The 19,752-nt window shown below is 48.3% G+C and overlaps 1 protein-coding gene across 24 annotated transcripts in view; it reads left to right on the forward strand.

Annotated features, from left to right (window-relative positions):
• Positions 1 to 19,752, forward strand: part of SCMH1 (sex comb on midleg homolog 1 (Drosophila)) — a 189,595-nt gene that overhangs the window by 165,097 nt on the left and 4,746 nt on the right. For 22 of the 24 annotated variants that reach the window (XM_021096943.1, XM_021096964.1, XM_021096962.1 and 19 more), the window contains one exon: positions 8,122 to 8,313. In XM_021096943.1, coding sequence (XP_020952602.1) covers positions 8,122 to 8,313 — 192 coding nt within the window. The remainder of the gene's footprint in view (positions 1 to 8,121; positions 8,314 to 19,752) is intronic. The other 2 variants (XR_002345255.1, XM_021096949.1) reach the window with 1 other exon arrangement.

Here is a 19,752-nt window from a genome sequence, read left to right on the forward strand (position 1 = left end):
TTCGATCCCTGGCCTTGCTCAGTGGGTTAAGGATCTGGTGTTGCCATGAGCTGTGGTGTAGGTGGCAGACACAGCTCGGATCCTGCATGGCTGTGGCTGTGGTGTAGGCTGGCAGCTACAGCTCTGATTGAACCCCTAGCCTGAGAACCTCCTTATGCCACAGGTGCAGCCCTAAAAAGCCAAAAAGACAAAAAAATTAAAATTAAAAAAAAAGAAGAGACAAAGAGCAGATTTATAACCTTCTGCACTGGCTGCCCCCCTTCCCTTCCCGCTTTTCCAGACAGAGTTAGCTGGCTCTTTGTGCCCGCCTATGCTCTCTAACCTGTTTCTCTTAGTGGGTACTCAGCAGCTCGCCTGCTCTCACCATAGCTTCTGTTTGCTTCCCTGAAATGAGTGTTTTAACTCTGGCCAGACAAACCGGAGCTTTGCCTAGATTCCTAGTGTTCCTGGGCTCCCTCACCTACTTCTGCCTCCCTGCCTCCTTGACTGACCCTTTGCTCCTCCTCCGATCATTTGTCACTTCCTACAGTTTTCTGACGAGTTACTCAAACCTCTGCCAAAGAGTTTGATCGACATAAGGGCTTCCTTCTGCTTTGCCCTTTGGATCTGGGTTTTATTGCTCCCACCCTCTGCCTGGCTACACTTCTGCTAGTTCGACATCCGAAGTTACCACCTCTCTTATCCGGGGACTTCCTGGAACCCTCGCCCTTCCCTACAGCCTCGTCTCCACACTGGCCTGCCCATTAGGGACCACACACCCCCAGTGTAGCCCTCAGTCACCAAGCGCACACATCCCGTTCAGCTTCCTTACCTAAGTGGAGGCTCAGTTTTTTCCTCCGGTGTTTTATTTTGAAAAGCTGAACAGGTGGTACAGTGAGCAACCACTCTTTGCCTAGAGTTACCACTTAACTTTCACAGGTTTTTTTTGGCCACACCTGTGGCATGCAGAAGTTCCCGGGACCAGGGATCCAACCCACACCACAGCCGTAACCTAAGCCACAGCCGTGACAACGCCAGACCCTTAACCTCTGAGCCGCCAGTCCACTTCAGCTTTTGCAGTATTTACTTTATCTGTTTCTCAACATATATATAAGTATATTTGTGTCTACATATTTTTTTGTTTATTTCCTGGACTATTTGCGAGTTAACTGCAAATGAGAGACTGGATCTTTAAATACTTTTGTATGTATCTCTTAAGAGCAAGAAACACAGTGCTACTATCATGCTTAAGAAATGTATCATCGATAGTGTCTTCTGGTACATGTAGAGAGTCCGTATTCCGAGTTCCTCAATCGTCTCAGTGATACCCTTTGCAGCATTTCCCTCTGGATCCAAGATCCAGTGGAGGGCATCTGATGCATTTAGTTGTACTGTCTCTTTCGTTTTCTCTTATCCAGAACCCTTTTCCAAGCTTTTTTTTTCTTACCTTCCATTACACGACATTGGTATTTTGAAGAATTCAGGCCAGTTGTTTTGGTTGACGTCATCAAACGTTTCTAAAACCCTTACTCTGTGCACCTATACTGGCCTCTGGGGAGAGGAAGCAGACTCGATCCCTGCTCTGAGAGAGGGAGATAGAGGTAAATGTGAGTGTGGCAGGAGCCGTGGAACAGAGGTGCTCCGCCCCAGCCGGGCGTGCTGAGCAGGGAGTAAGCCGAAGGAGGTCAGGGAAGGATTCCAGAGGGAAGCAGTGCCTGATCGGAATTCCTTCTTCGGAAGGACGCGCATGCCTAGATCCAGTGAGAGGAAGCTCCTGCTGGTCCCCTAAAACCCGACGGTATTAAACAGGAGATTGTACGAACTTAGTTGGTTCCAGTGCCTGTTCGTCTTAGCCGTAATGGAAGTCCACCTACCCCTAACCTTTGGGTCTGCTGTTTGGGTGTTGCCCAGGTTCCTTTCTGCCAGAGAAAGTGTTCGTTTTGTGCCATGACCATGAGTTCCTTGTGCCTGTGTTCCTAGTTGCCATCTGCGTCTTCCCAGCGAGTTACAAAGTGGTTCTCCTGCCAGAGCTCCAAAATTCCCAGGGTAAAAGCCAAATAAAAAGGGTAAAATTTCTTAGAATGCCTCTTCATTGCCACCCAAGGTTTTCTCCAACAACCGTCAGAGTTTAAGATGACTCCGATGTTTACAATTCTTAGAAACTATAGTGATTCCATTTTTCAGTCAGACAGTCATTCAGCCCAGCATTTATTGACTGCACGATGCCGAGCTGGGACTTAGGCACATGGAGGATTCCACTGTAAACTAGGAGTCAAGGCCCACAGCAGTCGCAGCCCGGTAAAGATTATGAACTCATAAGCCAACAGATTAATTCGTGGTGGTGAGTGCTTTCATGGAACAAGGGCAGAGTTCAGAGTTTAAACCAGGTGTGTCAGAGAAGACCTTCCGGAAGAACTGATATGCGAGCTTGGACCCGAAGGAGTAGGATGATGGGGTGAGGAGGCCACAGACCCAGAGAAACGGAGGAGGAAAGCGATGAGGAATGTCCTTGTCGGCCAAGCGGCAAGAGCAGTCGTGACGTGCATCGGAGGACCTGGACGTTCTGAACAACCGGTAGACAGGGTGGAAGAGAAGAAGGCGAGCCGAAGTGGTAGCAGAGGCTCAGGCCAAAAAGGTCTAAAGGGCCATGTTACAGACCCACATCCTTGAGCCGCGAGGAACCGCTGAGGTATTTAAATCCGTGAGTGTGCTGTGGAAGTAACACGATCAGATTTGTTTTTTGAAAGCTCACTCAGAATTGATTGGAGTGGAGCAAGAGGTGGGCAGAGATTTTCAACTCTGCCAGGCCTCCGAGACTGGGCGAGTGTCCTTTCCGTTGACACCCACGTCTAAATAAAAGGAACTCCCATTCCACGTCTTCCATGTAGCGGTCCACACGTAGAGCTTTGGATGTCTGCTTAGCAGCCAGTTCTTAACGCCTTCTCTCCCTTCAGCTCCCAGAGCTGATGTCTCCCTACAGCGCTTTGCCCCACCCGTTGGGTCCAGCGCCCCATCCTTCACTTCCCTAAGGAAAAGCTAACAGGAGGCTGTTAAGTGTAGTAAACTTACGCCGAAGTTTTGGGGGAGAGAAGGTTAATTACCACAAACAACAGGAAGTAGTTTAACGTTTTTGTTACGGTTTAGCATTTATCAGATGTTGTGTTGGCCTCTTTCTTGGATCCGCTCTAGGTTTGGAGGAATTTCCTTTTCCCTCTGATTTCCCTGTGCCCTCCACCCTATCTCTCCTCCCTTCCAAGCTATGGGCAGGCAACTCCAAATTAATTTATGAAGCAAAGGTAATTTTGTTTCCTTTTTCCTCAGCTTTCCTCTTCTGCACAATGCCCAGACCTTGACTTTCATCCAGAAGTACAGTTATGTGATTATCTGAATGAAAGTCTGAACGAAAGGACCATCTAACTCAGATCTATACTTTTAGCAACTCAAAGAGCAAAGGGAAGCGGTGGTGGAGAGGTTTGGTCCATCTGTTCTGTGTCCCCTTTTTTCCTTCTTTCTGCCTTCCTATGGATTTCCCTAGTTTTTAATGATTTTATTTTATTTCTTTTTTTGGCTTCTTAACTATTTCTTTGTTTTGTTATTTTAGTGACTGCTTTAGTTTATATTATACATGCTTATCCATACCATCATTTACTTTAAAGCAATAATCATGTCCCTTTACATATAGTATAAGGACTCTAAAGCAGTGTACTTCCCACCTCCTGGCCTTTATGCTGTTGTTGTACCTGTACATATAATATAGATCCCACTTCACATTTTAAACAGGTAACTATTTTAAAGATTTTTTTAAATAAGGGAAAACTGTTTTGTATATATTACCCTTTTATAGTTACCACTTCTGCTACCCTTCCTTCTTTAGTGCAGATCCAGATTTCATACTACCAACTTCCCTCTGCCTAAAGTACTTTTTATTTTAACATTTCTCATAGGGTTATGGTCCACTGTAATTAAGTTCTTTCAGCTTTTGTATCTCTGAAAACATCTTTTCTTGTGTTTGTCTTTGAAAGGTCCTTGCGCTGAGTTAGAATTCTAGATTGACGTTTCTGTTGTTCAGCATGTGCTGAAGACGTGGCTCCATTGTCTTCTGCTGAGCATCGTCTCTGATGAGAAGTCTGCCGCCATTCTTATCTTTGATCTTTGCATCTTTTTCCTCTGGATGCTTTTTAGGTTTTTTGCTTATCATTGATTTTAGAATTTGATTATGCTGTGCTTTGGAGGGGTTTCCTTCATGCCTCTTGTGCTTGTGGTCCACTGAGCTTCTTGGATATATGGGTTTATCATTTATATCAAATTTGGAAAAATGTCTGCCATTTGTTCTGTCACTTCTCCTTTGGGGACTCCAATTAGACATATATTAATCCTCTCGAAAATTTTCCACAGTTTAACTGATGCTTTTAAAATATTTTTTAGACTTTTTTTTTTTTTGGCATTTCAGGGCTGCGCCCACAGTATATGGAAGTTCCCAGGCTAGGGGTCAGATTGGAGCTACAGGTGCTAACCTACGTCACAGTCACAGCAACATAGGATCCAAGCTGCATCTGCAACCTACGTCACAGCTCACAGCTATGCCAGATCCCCAGCCCACTAAGTGAGGGCAGGGATTGAACCCACATTCTCATGGATACCAGTTGGATTCATTTCCACTGAGCCATGTCAGGAGTGCCCATTGGCCTTTTTTTCTGTGTTTTACCTTGGATAAATTCTACAGCTATGGTTAAGTTAGTTGATCTTTTCTTCGGCAGTGTCTAATCTACTGTTAATCCATCCCATGTATTTTTCATCGCAGACACTGTATTTTCCTTTCTGGAAGTTCAGTATAGGTCTTTTTATATCCTCAATGTCTTGGCTTAACCTGCTCAGTCTTTGCTTTACTTTTGTGAACGTATGAAGTATAGTTATAATCACTTCTCCCAGACTCTGACCTGTGTGCTTTAGCTTCAGCGTTCTACCTGGACTCTTGGCTCCATCTCCTCAGCTCAGAAAGGTCACTGAGTTCTGTCTGATCTTCCCCCCCCTGCCCTGTGGCCTAGAAACTCTCCAGACAGTAACCTGGGAGCAAGTCTAGGTAGGGTTCACCTCTTTTGTTTCCCCTCTTTCAGAAGTGTCTATCCTGTACTAACTAATGCCCAGTGTTTAAAGCCACAGTCTCATACATTACGTCTTGTCTTTTAGTCGTGTCAAGCAGTAGGGCATATCTAATCTCTGCTGCTCCACCTTAGCTGGCAGGGGAAATCCAAAATGTGTCTTGGATCCATGTATGTCATTCTCATCTCTGCTGCCTTCACTGTCATCCTTCCTCTCCTGCTGAGACCTTTCTGGCCTCTCTGGTCCATTATCTACTTAATAGCCCAAATAGTCTTATGAAAGCATAAGTTAGATCATGGCACTCCTTTTCTTAAAACTCTTTAGTGGTGTTCTAACCTTTTTCTGGTTTTTTTTTTCCCTTTTTCAAAAATGTCTAATGCACGTTTAATAAACTCCTGATGCCTTACTTTGATTTGCAGCGTCCCACGTGGTCTGGCCCCTGCCTGACTCTCCAAGCTCGTCTCTTTGTTCCCTTTGTTTTAGATACACTACTTTTCCCCATTTCCCTGAATATTCCAAGCCGTTTCTACCTCAAGGTCTTTCTGTGCGTGACCACACAGTAGCCCCCGCACCGCACTGTGGTATGTACATCAGATCCTTTCCCACGATGTTACCCAAACCAAGTCAATCCTGTAGTCTTTGCCATGGAATCCTCTGCGTATGGGGAATATCCTGGGTCCTGGAGCACATGCTTCTCATGTGTGGTTTCCTTAGAGATCCATGTTTAGACTATGTTTCAGCTCCATGTAGGGCATTCAGTGAACCCTAAAACCAAGCACGCTATCTGGCATCTCTACCCTGGGCTCTCCCTCAGGGCAAGCTTAAACATCCCGTTATCAGGGAGGCCTCTCAGGGTCTCTTATTCTAAAAAAGCTCCCCCAGTTATTTTCTGTCTTCATTGCTATTCCTTTCCTTAGTATTATTTATAATAGTTTCTATTTTTCTTTCTTTTTTTTTTTTTTTTGGCTTTTTAGGGCCACATTCATGGCCTATGGAGGTTCCCAGGCTAGGAGTCAAATCAGAGCTACAGCTGCTGGCCACAGCCACAGCCACAGCAATGCAGGATCTGAGCCACATCTGCGACCTATACCACAGTTCATGGTAACGCCAGATCCTTAACCCACTGAGCGAGGTCAGGGATCGAACCTGCATCCTCGTAGATACTAGTCAGCTTCATTTCCACGAATCTGAGCCATGATGGGAACTCTGGAAATCTTTTTTTTTTTTTTTTTTTTTTTTTTTTTGTCTTTTTGCCATTTCTTGGGCCACTCCCGCAGCATATGGAGGTTCCCGGGCTAGGGGTCGAATCGGAGCTGTAGCTGCCGGCCTACGCCAGAGCCACAGCAACGCAGGATCCGAGCCGTGTCAGCGACCTACACCACAGCTCACGGCAACGCTGGAACCTTGACCCACTGAGCAAGGGCAGGGATCGAACCCACAACCTCATGCTTCCTAGTCGGATTCGTTAACCACTGCGCCACGACGGGAACTCCTGGAAATCTTTTTTTGACCTAGTGCAGAGAACTTAGATTTGCCACTCTAACTCTGAATGAAGAGTAAAACTAGCTTCCCGCCTTTGTCGTCTCTGCCATTCTGTTTTCACATTTGATGTTCTCAGCATGGCAGAGGACACCTTTTCCCTCTTTCACGGGTAAGGAAGTGAACCCCCAGAGAAGACCAACATCTTGCCTTAGATGGCACACCCGGCGGAAGGCAGAGGTCCGGAAGTGGAGCCCAGACGTCCTGTTTCCTGCGATGGGTCCCTGTTCTCGTCCCAGGAACACGGCGGTGACGGTCTGTCCTGACAAAGAGGACCTGAAACCTCAGCTGCAGAAATGGGCGGGTGTAGTTCAGGAGTCCCGGGCCCTCAGAGACCTCTCTTCAGAACCATTTCTGGGAAGGGCTTCATCAGTGGAACTTTCTCAGATAAGGGTGACCGACTGTCTCATGCTAGAGTTGACTGTAATCCCCTGGTTACCAAGCAGCTGTAGGTGACTAGGAGAAAGTAGTCCTAAAATCAGAAGCCGTCCTGCCACAGGGATCTTACTGGACTTAGTGGTCAGCAGAGGCCCCTTAAGGAATCCCAGGTGTTATCTAAATACCGGCTCTCTAAGAAAAACCACAGAGGGTGGTGTGACGCGGGCCCATACCCAAGACATCTCCCATGAGCAGAGACTGCGGGGCCAGGGCTGAGGACCTGACCGTTTGTGGCTGGAACCCAGTCGGGAGGGAGTCGGCCTCAGGTTCTCTTGTGCAGTGGTTAAGGGCTGGTGCCCGGCGTCAGGCCCTGGCCCAGGTGTGGACATTTCAGGACGAGGTTCCCAGGCTATTCCACAGGCTTGCATAGCATCTCTTTGGGACTCGTCAGCTCCTCGGAAGAAAGGGGCCGCCCGTGTTCTCGTTAGGAGCCCGCGGCGCTAAGGGCAGCACCTTGCCTGTGAAATGGCAGAGCCAGCTCCTAACACAGGCTGTGCTCTCCATGCCCGCGTCCTCCCCACGCCCAACTCTAGCTTCCTTGGAGTGTCTCCGTAGAAGCGGGCAAGTCCAGAAGGAGAGAGGGAACAGGGGGCAGATCCGTTAGAGACAAGCCTCTAGCCAGGCCTCACGATGTCCTGCTGGCTGAGAGGGTCAGTCTCTACAGCGCCCTCATCCAAACAAATGTGTCTCTTTTTCAGCAGCCCCTTCCCCACCCTATCGCCTTGTGTGTTAGGCAGCCTCCTCCCAAGATAGCTTTCTTTTTTTTTTTTAAGGTTCTCTTTACCGAGAAAAAGCATAAAACATCCAGACCAGAAGAAAACTCAAAGACATCTAGTCTAAGAAAACGTCTCTGAGCAAAGCCAGGTGCAGAGAGTGGCACTGGGCCTGACCACGGCCCCTTCATGAGAGCCAGAGCCACAACTGGTACCCAGGCCTCTGGAGACCCCGCCCAAAGCTTTCTGTTTTGCTGCCTCTTACTCCACACACATGGGTTCCTAGGAGCCAGTGTCCTGGCAGTCTTTCCAGGCTAGTCCCTGCTCTAACTCTGGTTTTCCTGTTTTCCAGGTGAGACCTTTACCCTGGGAAATAGTCTGGCCCGGTCCTTGGCGCCACACTCAGACTCAATGGACTCTGCCTTGAATCCCACCAGCCTTGTCAGCACCTCCCCAAATCTTCGAAGTGGGTACCGACCTTTGCTTCCACCCTGTGGCCTCCCGCTGAGCCCTGCCTCAGCTGTGCGCAGGCTCTGCTCCAGGGGTAAGCTTTTCAGAGCTCTGTCTCCCCTTCCTTCTCTCATTCTTTCCTTCATTCCACCCTAAGCCCCGGGAGGCCAGAAAGGACTTCATTCTGTTGTTCCCTGCCTGGTGGTCGGACTGGAGTCTGGGCTGCCATGTGCCTGGCAAGGCACCTGGGAAGCAGCGGAAGCCCTAGGGTTGGCTTGAGAAGAAGGGGACGAAGGGCCAAAGACCTAGGGCCAAAGGGACAGGGAAGGGGCCTGTCACTCGTTCATTGGCCATTTCTCTGAAGACCGTCTGTGTTGGTCGTGGGGATGCAAAAGTCCATCCCTTCTTGTCCTCGAGGAGCTCAGAGTCTCGCGGGAGAGCCGAACAGTTAAATAGGTGATTGTAAAACAACATCAGAACTGTGGCTGCAGAGAGATGCTTTGGGTTGCAGGAAAACTGCAAGAAGGAAGACCTAACCCAAGCTCGGTGTCCGAGGGAGGCTTCCTTGAGAAAGTGTCTGAGTTTTTTTCTTCTTTTTTTTTTTAGGGCAGCACCCGCAGCGTATGGAGGTTCCCAGGCTGGGGGTCTAATGAGAGCTGCAGCTGCCGGCCTACACCACAGCCAGAGCAACGTGGGATCTGAGCCGCATCTGCAACCTACCCCACAGCTCATGGCAATGCCGGATCCTTAACCCACTGAGCGAGGCCAGGGATTGACCCTGCAACCTCATGGTTCCTAGTCAGATTCATTTCTGCTGGGCTACAGCGGGAACTGCTGAGTTTTTGGTTTTTTTTTTAAGTATAGTTGATTTACAGTGTTTCTTCAGTTTCTGTTGAACAGCAAAGTGACCTAATCACACACAGTTCCCTGTGCTGTGCAGTAGGGCCCCATTGCCCATTCATCCCAAATACAACAGTTTGCATCCAAAACCCCAAACTGCCTGTCCATCCCCCTCCCTCTCCACTCCCCCCAGGGAACCACAAGTCTGTTCTCCTTGACCATGATGTGTTTCTGTTTTGTAAATAGGATCATCTGTGCCATATTTTATATTCCACAAATAAGCAATATCATATGGTATTTGTCTTTTTCTTTCTGGCTTACTTCACTTAGTATGAGAATCTCTAGTTCCATCCATGTTGCTGCTGCAAATGGCATTCATTAGTTTGTCTTTTTATGGCTAATTAATATCCCATTGTATATATGTACCGTATCTTCTTAATCCATTCATCTGTCAGTGGACCCTTATGCTGTTTCCATGACTTGGCTATTGTGAATAGAACTGCAGTGAACATAGGGGTACATGTATTCTTTTTGAATGAATGTTTTGTCCAGATATATGCCCAGGAGTGGGATTGCTGGATGATAGAGTCATTCTATATTTAGTTTTCTGAGGTGCCTCCATACTGTTTTCCACAGTGGTTGTACCAGTTTACATTCCCACCAGCAGTGCAGGAGGGTTCCCTTTTCTCCACACCGTCTCTAGCACTTGTTATTTGTTGACTTGTTAATGATGGCCATTCTGACCAGTGTGAGGTGGGACCTCATTGTAGTTTTGAATTGCATTTCTCTAATAGTGATGCTGAGCATTTTTTTCATGTGCCTGTTGGCCATCCATATGTCTTCTTTGGAGAAAAGTCTATTTAGGCTTTCTGCCCATTTTTCAGTTGGGTTTTTTGTGGTTGAGTTGTATGAGTTGTTTGTATGTTTTGGAGATTAGGCTCTTGTCTGCTGCATCATTTGCAAAGATTTTTCTCTCATTCTGTGGGTTGTCGTTTCTTTTTTTAATGGTTTCCTTTGCTGTGCAAAAGCTTTTGAGTTTAGTTAGGTCCCGTTTTATTTTCGTCTTTATTGTCATTATTCTAGGAGGTGAATCAAACAAGATGTTGCTGCGATTTATGTCAAAGAGCATTCTGCCTATGTTTTCCTTTAGGAGTTCTGTAGCATCTGGCCTTATATTTAGGTCTTTAATCCATTTCGAGTTTATTTTTGTGTATGGTGTTAGAGAGTGTTCTAATTTTATACTTTTACACGCAGCTGTCCAGTTTTCCCAGCACTGTTTATTGAAGAGACTGTCTTTCTTCTACTGTATGTTCTTGCCTTGTTTGTTGTAGATTAGTTGACCGAAGGTGCTTGGGTTTATATCTGGGCTTTCTATCCTAATTCCATTGATCTGTATTTTCTATTTTTGTGCCAGTACCACATTGTTTTGATAACTGTAGCTTTGTAATATTGTCTGAAGTCAGGGAGCTTGATTCCTCCATTTCTGTTTTTCTTTTTCGATATTGCTTTGGCTATTCGGGATCTCTTGTGTCTCTATACAAATTTCAAAATATTCTGTTCTAGTTCTGTGAAGAATGTCCTTGATTTGATAGGGATTGCGTTGAATCCATAGATTGCCTTGGGTGATATAGTCATTTTGGCAATATTGATTCTTCCAGTCCAAGAGCATGGTGTGTCTTTCCATCTGTTTGTGTCTTTGATTTCCTTCATTAGTGTCTTAAAGTTTTCAGAGAACAGGTCTTTTGTCTCTTTAGGTAGGTTTATTCCTAGGTATTTATTCTTTTTGATACGTTGGTAAATGGAATGGTTTCTCTGATTTCTCTTTCTGATATTCATTGTTAGTATATGGAAATGCAGTAGATTTCTGTATATTAGTGTTGTATCCTGCAACTTTGACAAATTCATTGAGGAGTTCTACAGTTTTCTGCTAGTGTCTTTAGGATTTTCAAGGTATAGTATCATGTCATCTGAAAATAGTGATAGTTTTACTTCTTCCTTTCCAGTTTGGATTCCTTTTATTTCTAATGGTAGTGGTGAAAGTGGACTCTTTTGTCTTATTTCTAATCTTAGTGGAAATGTTTTCAGTTTTTCGCCATTGAGAATGATGTTAGCTGTGGGTTTTTCCATATATGGCTTTTATTATATAGACTTAGGTTCCCTCTATGCCCACTATCTGGAGAATTTTTATCAGAAACGTATATTGGAGTTCCCATCGTGGCTCAGGGGAAATTAATCTGACTAGCCTCCATGAAGACGCAGGTTTGATCCCTGGCCTTGCTCAGTGGGTTAAGGTCCAGCATTGCCATGAGCTGTGGTGTAGGTTACAGATGCGGCTCAAATCCCACTTTGCTGCGGCTGTGCTGTAGGCCAGCAGTGAGTAGACCCCTAGCCTGGGAACCTCCACCTGCCACAAGTGTGGCCCTAAAAAGAACCCCCCCCCAAAAAAAAAGAAGAAGAAGAAATTAGTATCGAATTTTGTCAAAAGCTTTTTCTGCATCTATTGAGATGATCATATGGTTTTTAATTTTTCCGTTTGTTAATGTGGTGTATCACATTGATGGATTTGTGGATATTCAAGAATCCTTGCATCCCAGGGGAAAATACCACTTGATCATGTTGTTTGATCCTTTTAATATATATTTATAATCCGTTTGCTAAAATTTTGTTGAAGATTTTTTTCATCTATGTTCATCAGTGATATTGGCCTGTAATTTTCACTTTCATGGTGTCGATACCTTGTCTGGTTTTGGTATCACGGTTATGGTGGCTTCATAGAATGAGCTTAGGAGTGTTCCTTCCTCTGCTATTTTTTGGAAGAGTTTCAGAGAGTAGGTATTTTCAGGCAGTTTCAGAAGAATATGTGTCTTCTCTGAATGTTTGGTAGAATTTGCCTGTGTAGCCATCAGGTCCTGAACCTGGACTTTTGTTTTTTGGAAGTTTTTAAATCACATTTTCAATTTCATTACTTGTGATTGGTCTGTTTATTTTTTCAATTTCTTCCTGGTTCAGTCTTAGTAGGTTGTACCTCTGTAAGAATCTGGCCATTTCTTCTAGGTTGTCCATTTTATTAGCATATAGTTGCTTATAGTAGTCTCTTACGATCCTTTGTTTTTCTATGGAGTCAGTTGTAATATCTGCTTTTTCACTACTAATTTTAATTATTTGAGCCCCCTCTTCTTGATGAGTCTGGCTAAATTTGTTGATTTTTTCAAAGAAGCAACTTTTGGTTTCGTTGATATTCTCTATTGTTTTCTTTGTCTCTATTTAATTTATTTCTACTCTGATCTTTATGATTTCTTTCCTTCTGCTAATTGTGGGCTTTGTCTGTTCTTCCTTCTCTAGTTGTTTTAGGTGGAAGTTTAGGTTGTTTATTTGAGCTTTTTCTTCTTTACTGAGATAAGATTTTATTGCTGTTAACTTCGCTCTCAGAATTGCTTTTGCTGTGTTACATAGGTTTTGGATTGTTGTATCTTCATTGTCATTTGTCTCTAAGTATCTTTTGATTTCTTCAATGATCCATTTGTTGTTCAGTAGCATATTGTTTATAGCTTCCAGGAGTTTGTGGAGTTTGCTGCTTTTTTCTTGTAGTTGATTTCTAGTCTCAGAGCATCATGGTCAGAGAAAAATACATGAAATAATTTCAACTTTTTTAAATTTACCAAGGCTTGATCTGTGAACCAAGATGTGATCTATCCTAGAGAATGTTCCATGTGCACTTGAGAAGAACGTGTATTCTGCTGCTTTGGGATGGAAGGTTCTATAAATATCAGTTAAGTCTTTCTGGTCTAAGGTGTCGTTTAAGGCCTGTTGTTTCTGTCCATTGGTTTGTCCATTGATGTAAGTTGGGTGTTGCAGTCCCCCACTGTTATTGTGTGGCTTTCAATATCTCCTTTTATGGCTTTCAGCAGTTGCCTTATATGTTGAGGTGCTCCTATGTTAGGTGCATATATATTTACAATTGTTATATCTTCTTCTTGGATTGATCCTTTTTGATTGTTATGCAGTGTCCTTCTTTGTCTTTTGCGATTTTCTTTAAAGTCTGTTTTGTCTGATAAGAGTATTGCTACTCCTGCTTTCCTTTGATTTCCACTTGCATGTCATGTCTTCTTCCATCCCCTCACTTTCGGTCTATGTTCGTCCCCAGACCTGAAGTGGGTCTCTTGTAAATGGCATGTATATGGGTCTGGTTTTTGTATCCACTCAACCAGTCTCTGTCTTTCAGTTGGAGCATTTAATCCACTTACATTCAGTGTAATTATGCCATAGCCATTTTATGAATTGTTTTGAATTGTTACTTTGAATCTTTTTTCTTCCCTTTTTTTGTTGTCTTCTCTTATGATTTGCTGACTATCTTTAGTGTTGTGTTTGTATTGCTTTTTCTTTTTTTAATGTGTGTGTCTATTATAGATTTTGGTTTGTGGTTCCCATTAGATTTGGATATGACCCTCTATGTGTGTACTGAATTGTTTTGGGTTGTGGTTCTCTTATTTTTAAATGTATTTTCAGTGTTCTGCATTTGTCTTCTCTTCTCATACGTGCTAGTTTTGTTACCATATTTGTCAATGGGTGATTTTCTACCTTTATATTATCTTTGTCTTTACTGGTGAGTTTTCTCATTTGAAATTTTCTTTTTTCAGAGTGTGGCTTTTTCTTTGCTGCTTAAAGAAGTTCCTTTAGTAGTTGTCATAGAGCTGGTTTGGAGGTGCTGAATTTTTTAGCTTTTGCTTGTCTGAAAAGCTTTTGGTGTCTCCCTAGAATCTGAACGACAGCCTTGCTGGGTGTAGTGTTCTTGGTGCTAGGTTCCTCCTCTTCATCACCTTAAATATGTCTTGCCACCGCCTTCTAGCCTGCAGAGTCTCTGTGAAAGATCAGCTGGTACCCTTATAGGGGTTCCTTCGTGTGCTATTTGCTGCTCTTCCCCTGTGGCTCTTCATGTTTTCTTTGTATTTAGTTTTCTCGGTCTGATAAGTTGTGTGTTTCACTGTGTTTCTCTTTGGGTTTATCCTCTATGGGATTCTCTGTGCCGCCTCAACTTGAGTGAATGTTTCCTTTCCCATATTAGGGAAGTTTGCGGCTATAATTTCCTTGAATATTTTATCTGGTCCTTTATCTCTCTCTTCTCTTTCTGAAACCCCTATGACGCAAATGTTGGTATGTTTACTGTTGTCCAAGATCTCTTAGACTCTCCTCCGTTCTTTTCATTCTCTTTTTTTTTTGCCTTTTTTAGGGCCTCACCCACAGCATTTGGAGGTTCTCAGGCTAGGAGTCAAATTGGAGCTACAGCTGCTGGCCTACACCATAGCAGTGTGGGATCCAAGCCCCATCTGCAACCTACACCACAGCTCATGGCAACACCGGATCCTTAACCCACTGAGCAAGGCCAGGGGTCGAACCTGCAACTTAATGGTTCCTAGTCAGACTCATTTCTGCTGAGCCATGATGGGAAACCCATTCTTTTTTCCTTATGTTTTCCTGTGGCGGTGAGATCTCCACCACTCCGCCTTCCTCCTCACTTATTCCTTTTTCTGCCTCGGTTATCCTGCTGTTGATTCCTTGCAGTTTATTTTTCCTTGCAGATATTATGCTATCCATTTTAGTCTGCTTGTTCTTTAGGTCTTCTGGTTCTCTGCTAAACATGTCTTATAACTTCTCTGTCTGTGCCTCCGTTTTTTTCCCCAAGGTCTTTGATCATCTTTGCTGTCATCACTCTGACTTCTTTTTCAGGTAAATAACCTATCTCCTCTTCATTTAGTTGTTTTCATCTTGTTCCTTCATCTGAAAGCTTTTTCTTTGTCATCTCATAATGTCTACCATTCTAGGTTTATTGTCCCTTGGCGGCAGGTATGTAGATGCAGCAGCGGGTGCCTTGTCTTGGAGTTCTCAGGGGTGGTAGCGGCTCACTTGTACCCAGAGCACTTGAGAGGAGCAGTGTGCTGTCTATCGTGCTACCTTCCCTGGAGCCGGGTGCCTGTTAGCAATAGGGTCTGTGCGAGAGGTGGCAGTAGTTCACAGTTCACAGCATTGCTTTTGTGGCTGGGGGAACAGCACTGGTGCCTGTGACCCCTCCTGCTTCCAAGTAGTTCTCAGGACAGTTCCCTGTGATCGGCAGCATCAGCAGTTGATCCTGCGGTCCCTCCCTTTGTCAGCGAGGCTCTGGAAACTGCTCTCTGCAGCTGCATTGGGGGCCAGAGGAGGGACCGGGGCCTTTCTGCAGTCACTCCCTTTGGCCTGTAAACAGGGGGGGGGGGTTCTCTGCGGCCCCAGAGGCAGGGCCTGCTCCCTAACTGCTGCTGAAAGGCTTTCTCTGTAGCTGTAGGTCCTACACTGTTCCAGCCATCCCTCCCCCTGCCGGGCTGATGGCAGAGTGCTCCCTGTAGCTGCTGCGAAATAAAAACCTGCACCAGCAGGCCCCTCTCGGCTCCCTGGGCTAGTCGTGCAGCATACACTGCTTCCACGTCCCTGCTTGATTGTTGGCAGGGATCACTCTGCCAACCTGCCAAGCTGGGCTGTGACTCCCGGGCTGTGTGTGTTGCTTCCAAATTCACTTTGCCCCCTCACTGGGCCTTTGGGGCTTTCCACCTGCCCACCAGGCTTCTTGCCGCTCACAGGCTCCTTCGTGCTTTTCCCAGTTCACCTCCTCTGCCCTCTGCGCAGATCGTGACTCTCTGCCCAGCCAGCAGCAGGCCTGTCGTGACTCCCAGGAGCTTTTGCACTGTTTCTGAAATAGCTTTACCCATTTCTTGAACTTTGCACCGTCCCCCGCTGGCTCAGAAGGCCCCTTGAGGAATTCCCAGGGCGATCATTCAAGCTGTTTCCAAAACAACTTTCTCTGCCCCCAGGCAAATCGAGGCTCTCTGTCTGCTCGGGAGGCCCCTTGCAGAATCCCACCCATCCACCGTTTCCAAATTCACCTTCCATCCCCTAAGAAATCGGGGCTCTGCCTGCACACCGGGCCATCGCAGTCTCGTGAGCCTTCTTCACTGTGACGGCGATGGCTTCAGTGTTTCCCACCGGTTGCTGGCTGGGGTCATGGGGTCCGTGCTATTTCTGAGCCCCTCCGCCTGCTCCAGGGGTCCCTTCTGCTCCACTTTCTCTGTGGCCTTAGGGCTGTGGGCCGCTCCACAGCTGTCACTACACAGCTGCTGCTCGAGGCTAGATGCTGGAGCTGGAGCCGTTGGGTCTTGCAGCCTGAGAGCCCTCACAGCGGCTGAGGCTGCAGTGGTGGATCCTGCCCTTCCCTCCGGCACCCCTAACCATGGTGCCTGGCCTCCGAGCCCAACCAGGACCCCCCGCTTCCAGCCTCAGATGTGCTCGCTCCAGATCACAGTCCCTCCGGGCTCTCTCCCTGCTCCTCGGCCTGCTCCCCCGGGCAGCCAGCCCCAGCTTGCCGTCTGACTCTCATCGCCAAAGCTGCCGTTTCAGTCCCGAGCCCTGGCCACTCCAGCTTGCGGTGGGACGTGCAGGGCAGCGGCTGAGCGCTCGTAGAGGGCCGCTTCCCCCGCCGGCTGCCTCCTCCCTTGGGGGGGGGGGCGTCCCAGCGTCTGGGTTCTTTCCATTTTCCAGCTCCCTCCCGTGGCCACAGGCCCCGACCTGCTTTGTTTCTCCTTTTCTCTCCTTTTTTCTCTTCTTTCTTGTGTCCTGCCCGATTCTGTGAAGTCTGTCTTCCTCGGTCTGAATCCTGGGGTCTCTTGTGAGCATCCCGCCGATTTTCTGGGTGGCGAGTCCCACATGTGGGTGGATTTCGGAGAATTTGCGGGCGTGCTGAGCCTCCCGTCCTGCTCCACCCCCGCATCTTCCCTCCGACAGAGTCTGAGATTTGAAGGCGCACCCACGAAAGACTCGGGGGTGGCAGGCGAGGGAAGGCTCTCCAGGGAGTTCGCTGCAGCAGGACCCAGGGCGGAGGGATGAGAAGCAGCTGGATGGCGCTGGGAACTGCGTGCACGGCCGCATTGCCGGGAAACAAAAGGTCATGTTCTGCGACGTGAGAGAGGAAGCCTGCAAGGGTGGGGTGAACCACAGAGGGCCTTGGGAACGCGTCCGAGAGTTGGGAGTTATCTCGCAGGTATTGAAAGCTGTGGAGGCGTTTCATCAGAGGCAAGACCGAAGCAGGCTTGTGTTTCCCGTAGCCCGCTGGCTGCTGTTGAAGGACAGATCCGAGGAAGTATAAGACCAGAGAAACCGCTTCGGAGGCCGCTCGCACGGGCCAGACCAGAGCTTCTAAAGGCCTAGATTAGGGCAGCAGCGCACGTTTTGTAGAAGAGAGAATAGATCTGCAAGCCTTTCACGAGATCAATTTAGTCAGGTTTGAGTTGTGAGAAGGGAGTGGCAGTGCCTCCCAGGTTTCTAGAAGAGTGACTGGACAGACGATGTGGGCCGTTCCCTGAGGGAGACGGAGAGGGAGCCCACAGGCCCCCAAGGGACGCCCCGCAGGCAGGGCGGTGCAGCCCCATCTGCAGGGAAGGGCACTGAGCTGGGCGAGGTGTTTGGGGATCAGCATGTAGACAGACGAAGCCGTAGGCTGTTTGAGACCCGCTTCCCAAGAGTCTGTCTAGAAGGAAAAGAATACTTGACCAAAGAAGGAGCCCTGGGGACCAGCCAAGTTCAGGAGGGAACAGGAAAAGAATCGCAGGAGACGCAGGAGTCAAGTGTGAGGAAAAACAGAAGGACTTTGGATTGTGGCGGCCAGAGGTACAGAGAGTGTTTGAAGAAGAGTACAACCCAACAAATGAGGTTGATGAATTTGATAAGATGAGGCCTGAGAAATATCTCCTGGACATGGTGATGAGTGGGTCGTGGCCTCAGCAAGAGCAGCTTCGGGGCGCTGGAGGGCGCTGAGGGCAGATTGTAGAGGGTGGGGTGATCACGCCGAGTTTGATGAGAAAAAGAGGCCACCTTCGGAAGAAGGTCATGTAGGAGCCGCACTGGGGTGCAGTGGGGTCTGTGGCGTTTGGGTTGCAGGTGCAGCCCCCAGCCCAGCACAGTGGGTTAAGGATCCACCGTTGCCACAGCTGCAGCTTAGGTTGTGACTGTGGCCCAGGTCCGACCCCTGGCCCAGGAATTCCATGTGCCTTCGGGTGGGTGGGCAAAAACAGGGGATGAAAAAGAAGGTCGTACAGAATGGGCACGTGTGGAGCATGACCGCCAGCCGACGACTCGCGCTTTCCAAGAAGCAGTTGAGACCATAGGGGAGAGGAGAAAGCAAGGCCCGGGGCCGGGGGCAGTGGGAAGGACCAGGGCTCAGTCTAGGGGCAGAAGCAGGCGCCTGCTCTCTGAGACTGAGGGAAGCGCGACCGTGGCCGGGCGGGAGTGGAGAGAGGGCCGACAGGGAGGCCCCAGGTGCGCTGAGAGGTCAGGCTGCTGTGGTGGAGACGGGAAACGAGGCCAAGGAAGTGGGTGTAGCTCTGCAGGGAGCATCAAAGGCCCAGCAATGCTCGGAGCTCGGAAACGACCTTGCCAGTGTGCAAGAGCTGTGGTTTTCTTCTGGGGTTCGTATACACCCAGGTGCAGGCCAGAAAAGACGGTCTGAGAATTAAGCGCTTGCGTGGCGCTCGCAAGCCAGGCCAGGCAGGGAGTGGGGGGTCGTCTGGGCTGGATCTGGGCGGGGGAGGAAGGAGCCAGGCTGAGGGGAGGACGGGCAGGTTGTACGTGTGATGTGCGAAAGACCTTTGTGAGGTCATGGTCGTGGTGGCCACACCTCCCCGATGTGCCGGAAGGACGGGAGGGTGGGTCAGAGAGGGGCCGCTGAGAATTTTGAGGTGGGTGTGTTCCAGGAGACACGTGAACCAGACGGTGGCCTTGGCGGCAGGTGTTGGAAGCGGACGGACTGGAAGCGAGGCGGTGGCGCCTCTGCTCCGGGCCTCTGCTCAGACACCACCCCGACTCTCCCGCACACGGCCCAGCGCCTTCCTGCCGCCGCCGCCCCCGGGGATCCCGCCGAGCAGTTCGGGCTGATGGACAGACGCGTGCCACGGAACAGTGTCCTGCCTGTGAAGGCGCGCGTGTGCTTGTAGCGTCTCTGTGCAGGCGTGTGTGCGAGTCCTGGCTCCCGGAGGAGAGGGACCGGTTAAGGCGCCCCAGGAAGGACCCGTCGACGAGCACTCTCTGCTCTGCTCTCCTGGTCTCCGCCGTTGGTGCCCCTCGCGGCATCACAGTGGCATCACAGTGGACTCTACGCAGGGAGAAGGCTCGCTCGCAGGGCCCCCTCCCGTTTCCTGCCTGTCACCCCTTTAAAAAGCCTTTGGCCTTGGAGTGGCTCTCATCGCCCTGCGGGCTCCCGCACGCGTCTCCCTGGCCTGGTCCGTGTCCAGCTCTTAGCCTGAGGGGCAGGGTGCTCCGGTCTCCTCTCCAGGGAGCTGGGGGCCGGCGAGGGTGCATCAGATGTAGAGCTGGGACTCAGCAGGAAGGAGACGGGCGGAGAGCTTCAGCCCCTGCAAGACAGAGTGGAGAGTCGGGCGCTTCCGCTTCCACAGCGTGTTTTAGCTGCTCAGGCGGCCGTTGCCCGGACCTCTTCTGGGTGGTGAGCATCAGGCACAAGCAAGACAGACCTGGTCTGGTCGGGGAGACTGAAAAATACCCAAGGAACTGTTACCTTCGCTCGTTCAGTCACTTCGCAGAGGTGTTGAGAGCAGGCCCTCTTTTATGTGCCGGGAGAGGAAAAGTCTATTCCCGCGTGTACCCCTCTGCTCGGTACTCG

Source organism: Sus scrofa, chromosome 6 (genome assembly GCF_000003025.6).
Source record: "Sus scrofa isolate TJ Tabasco breed Duroc chromosome 6, Sscrofa11.1, whole genome shotgun sequence".
Taxonomy (NCBI): Eukaryota; Metazoa; Chordata; class Mammalia; order Artiodactyla; family Suidae; genus Sus; species Sus scrofa.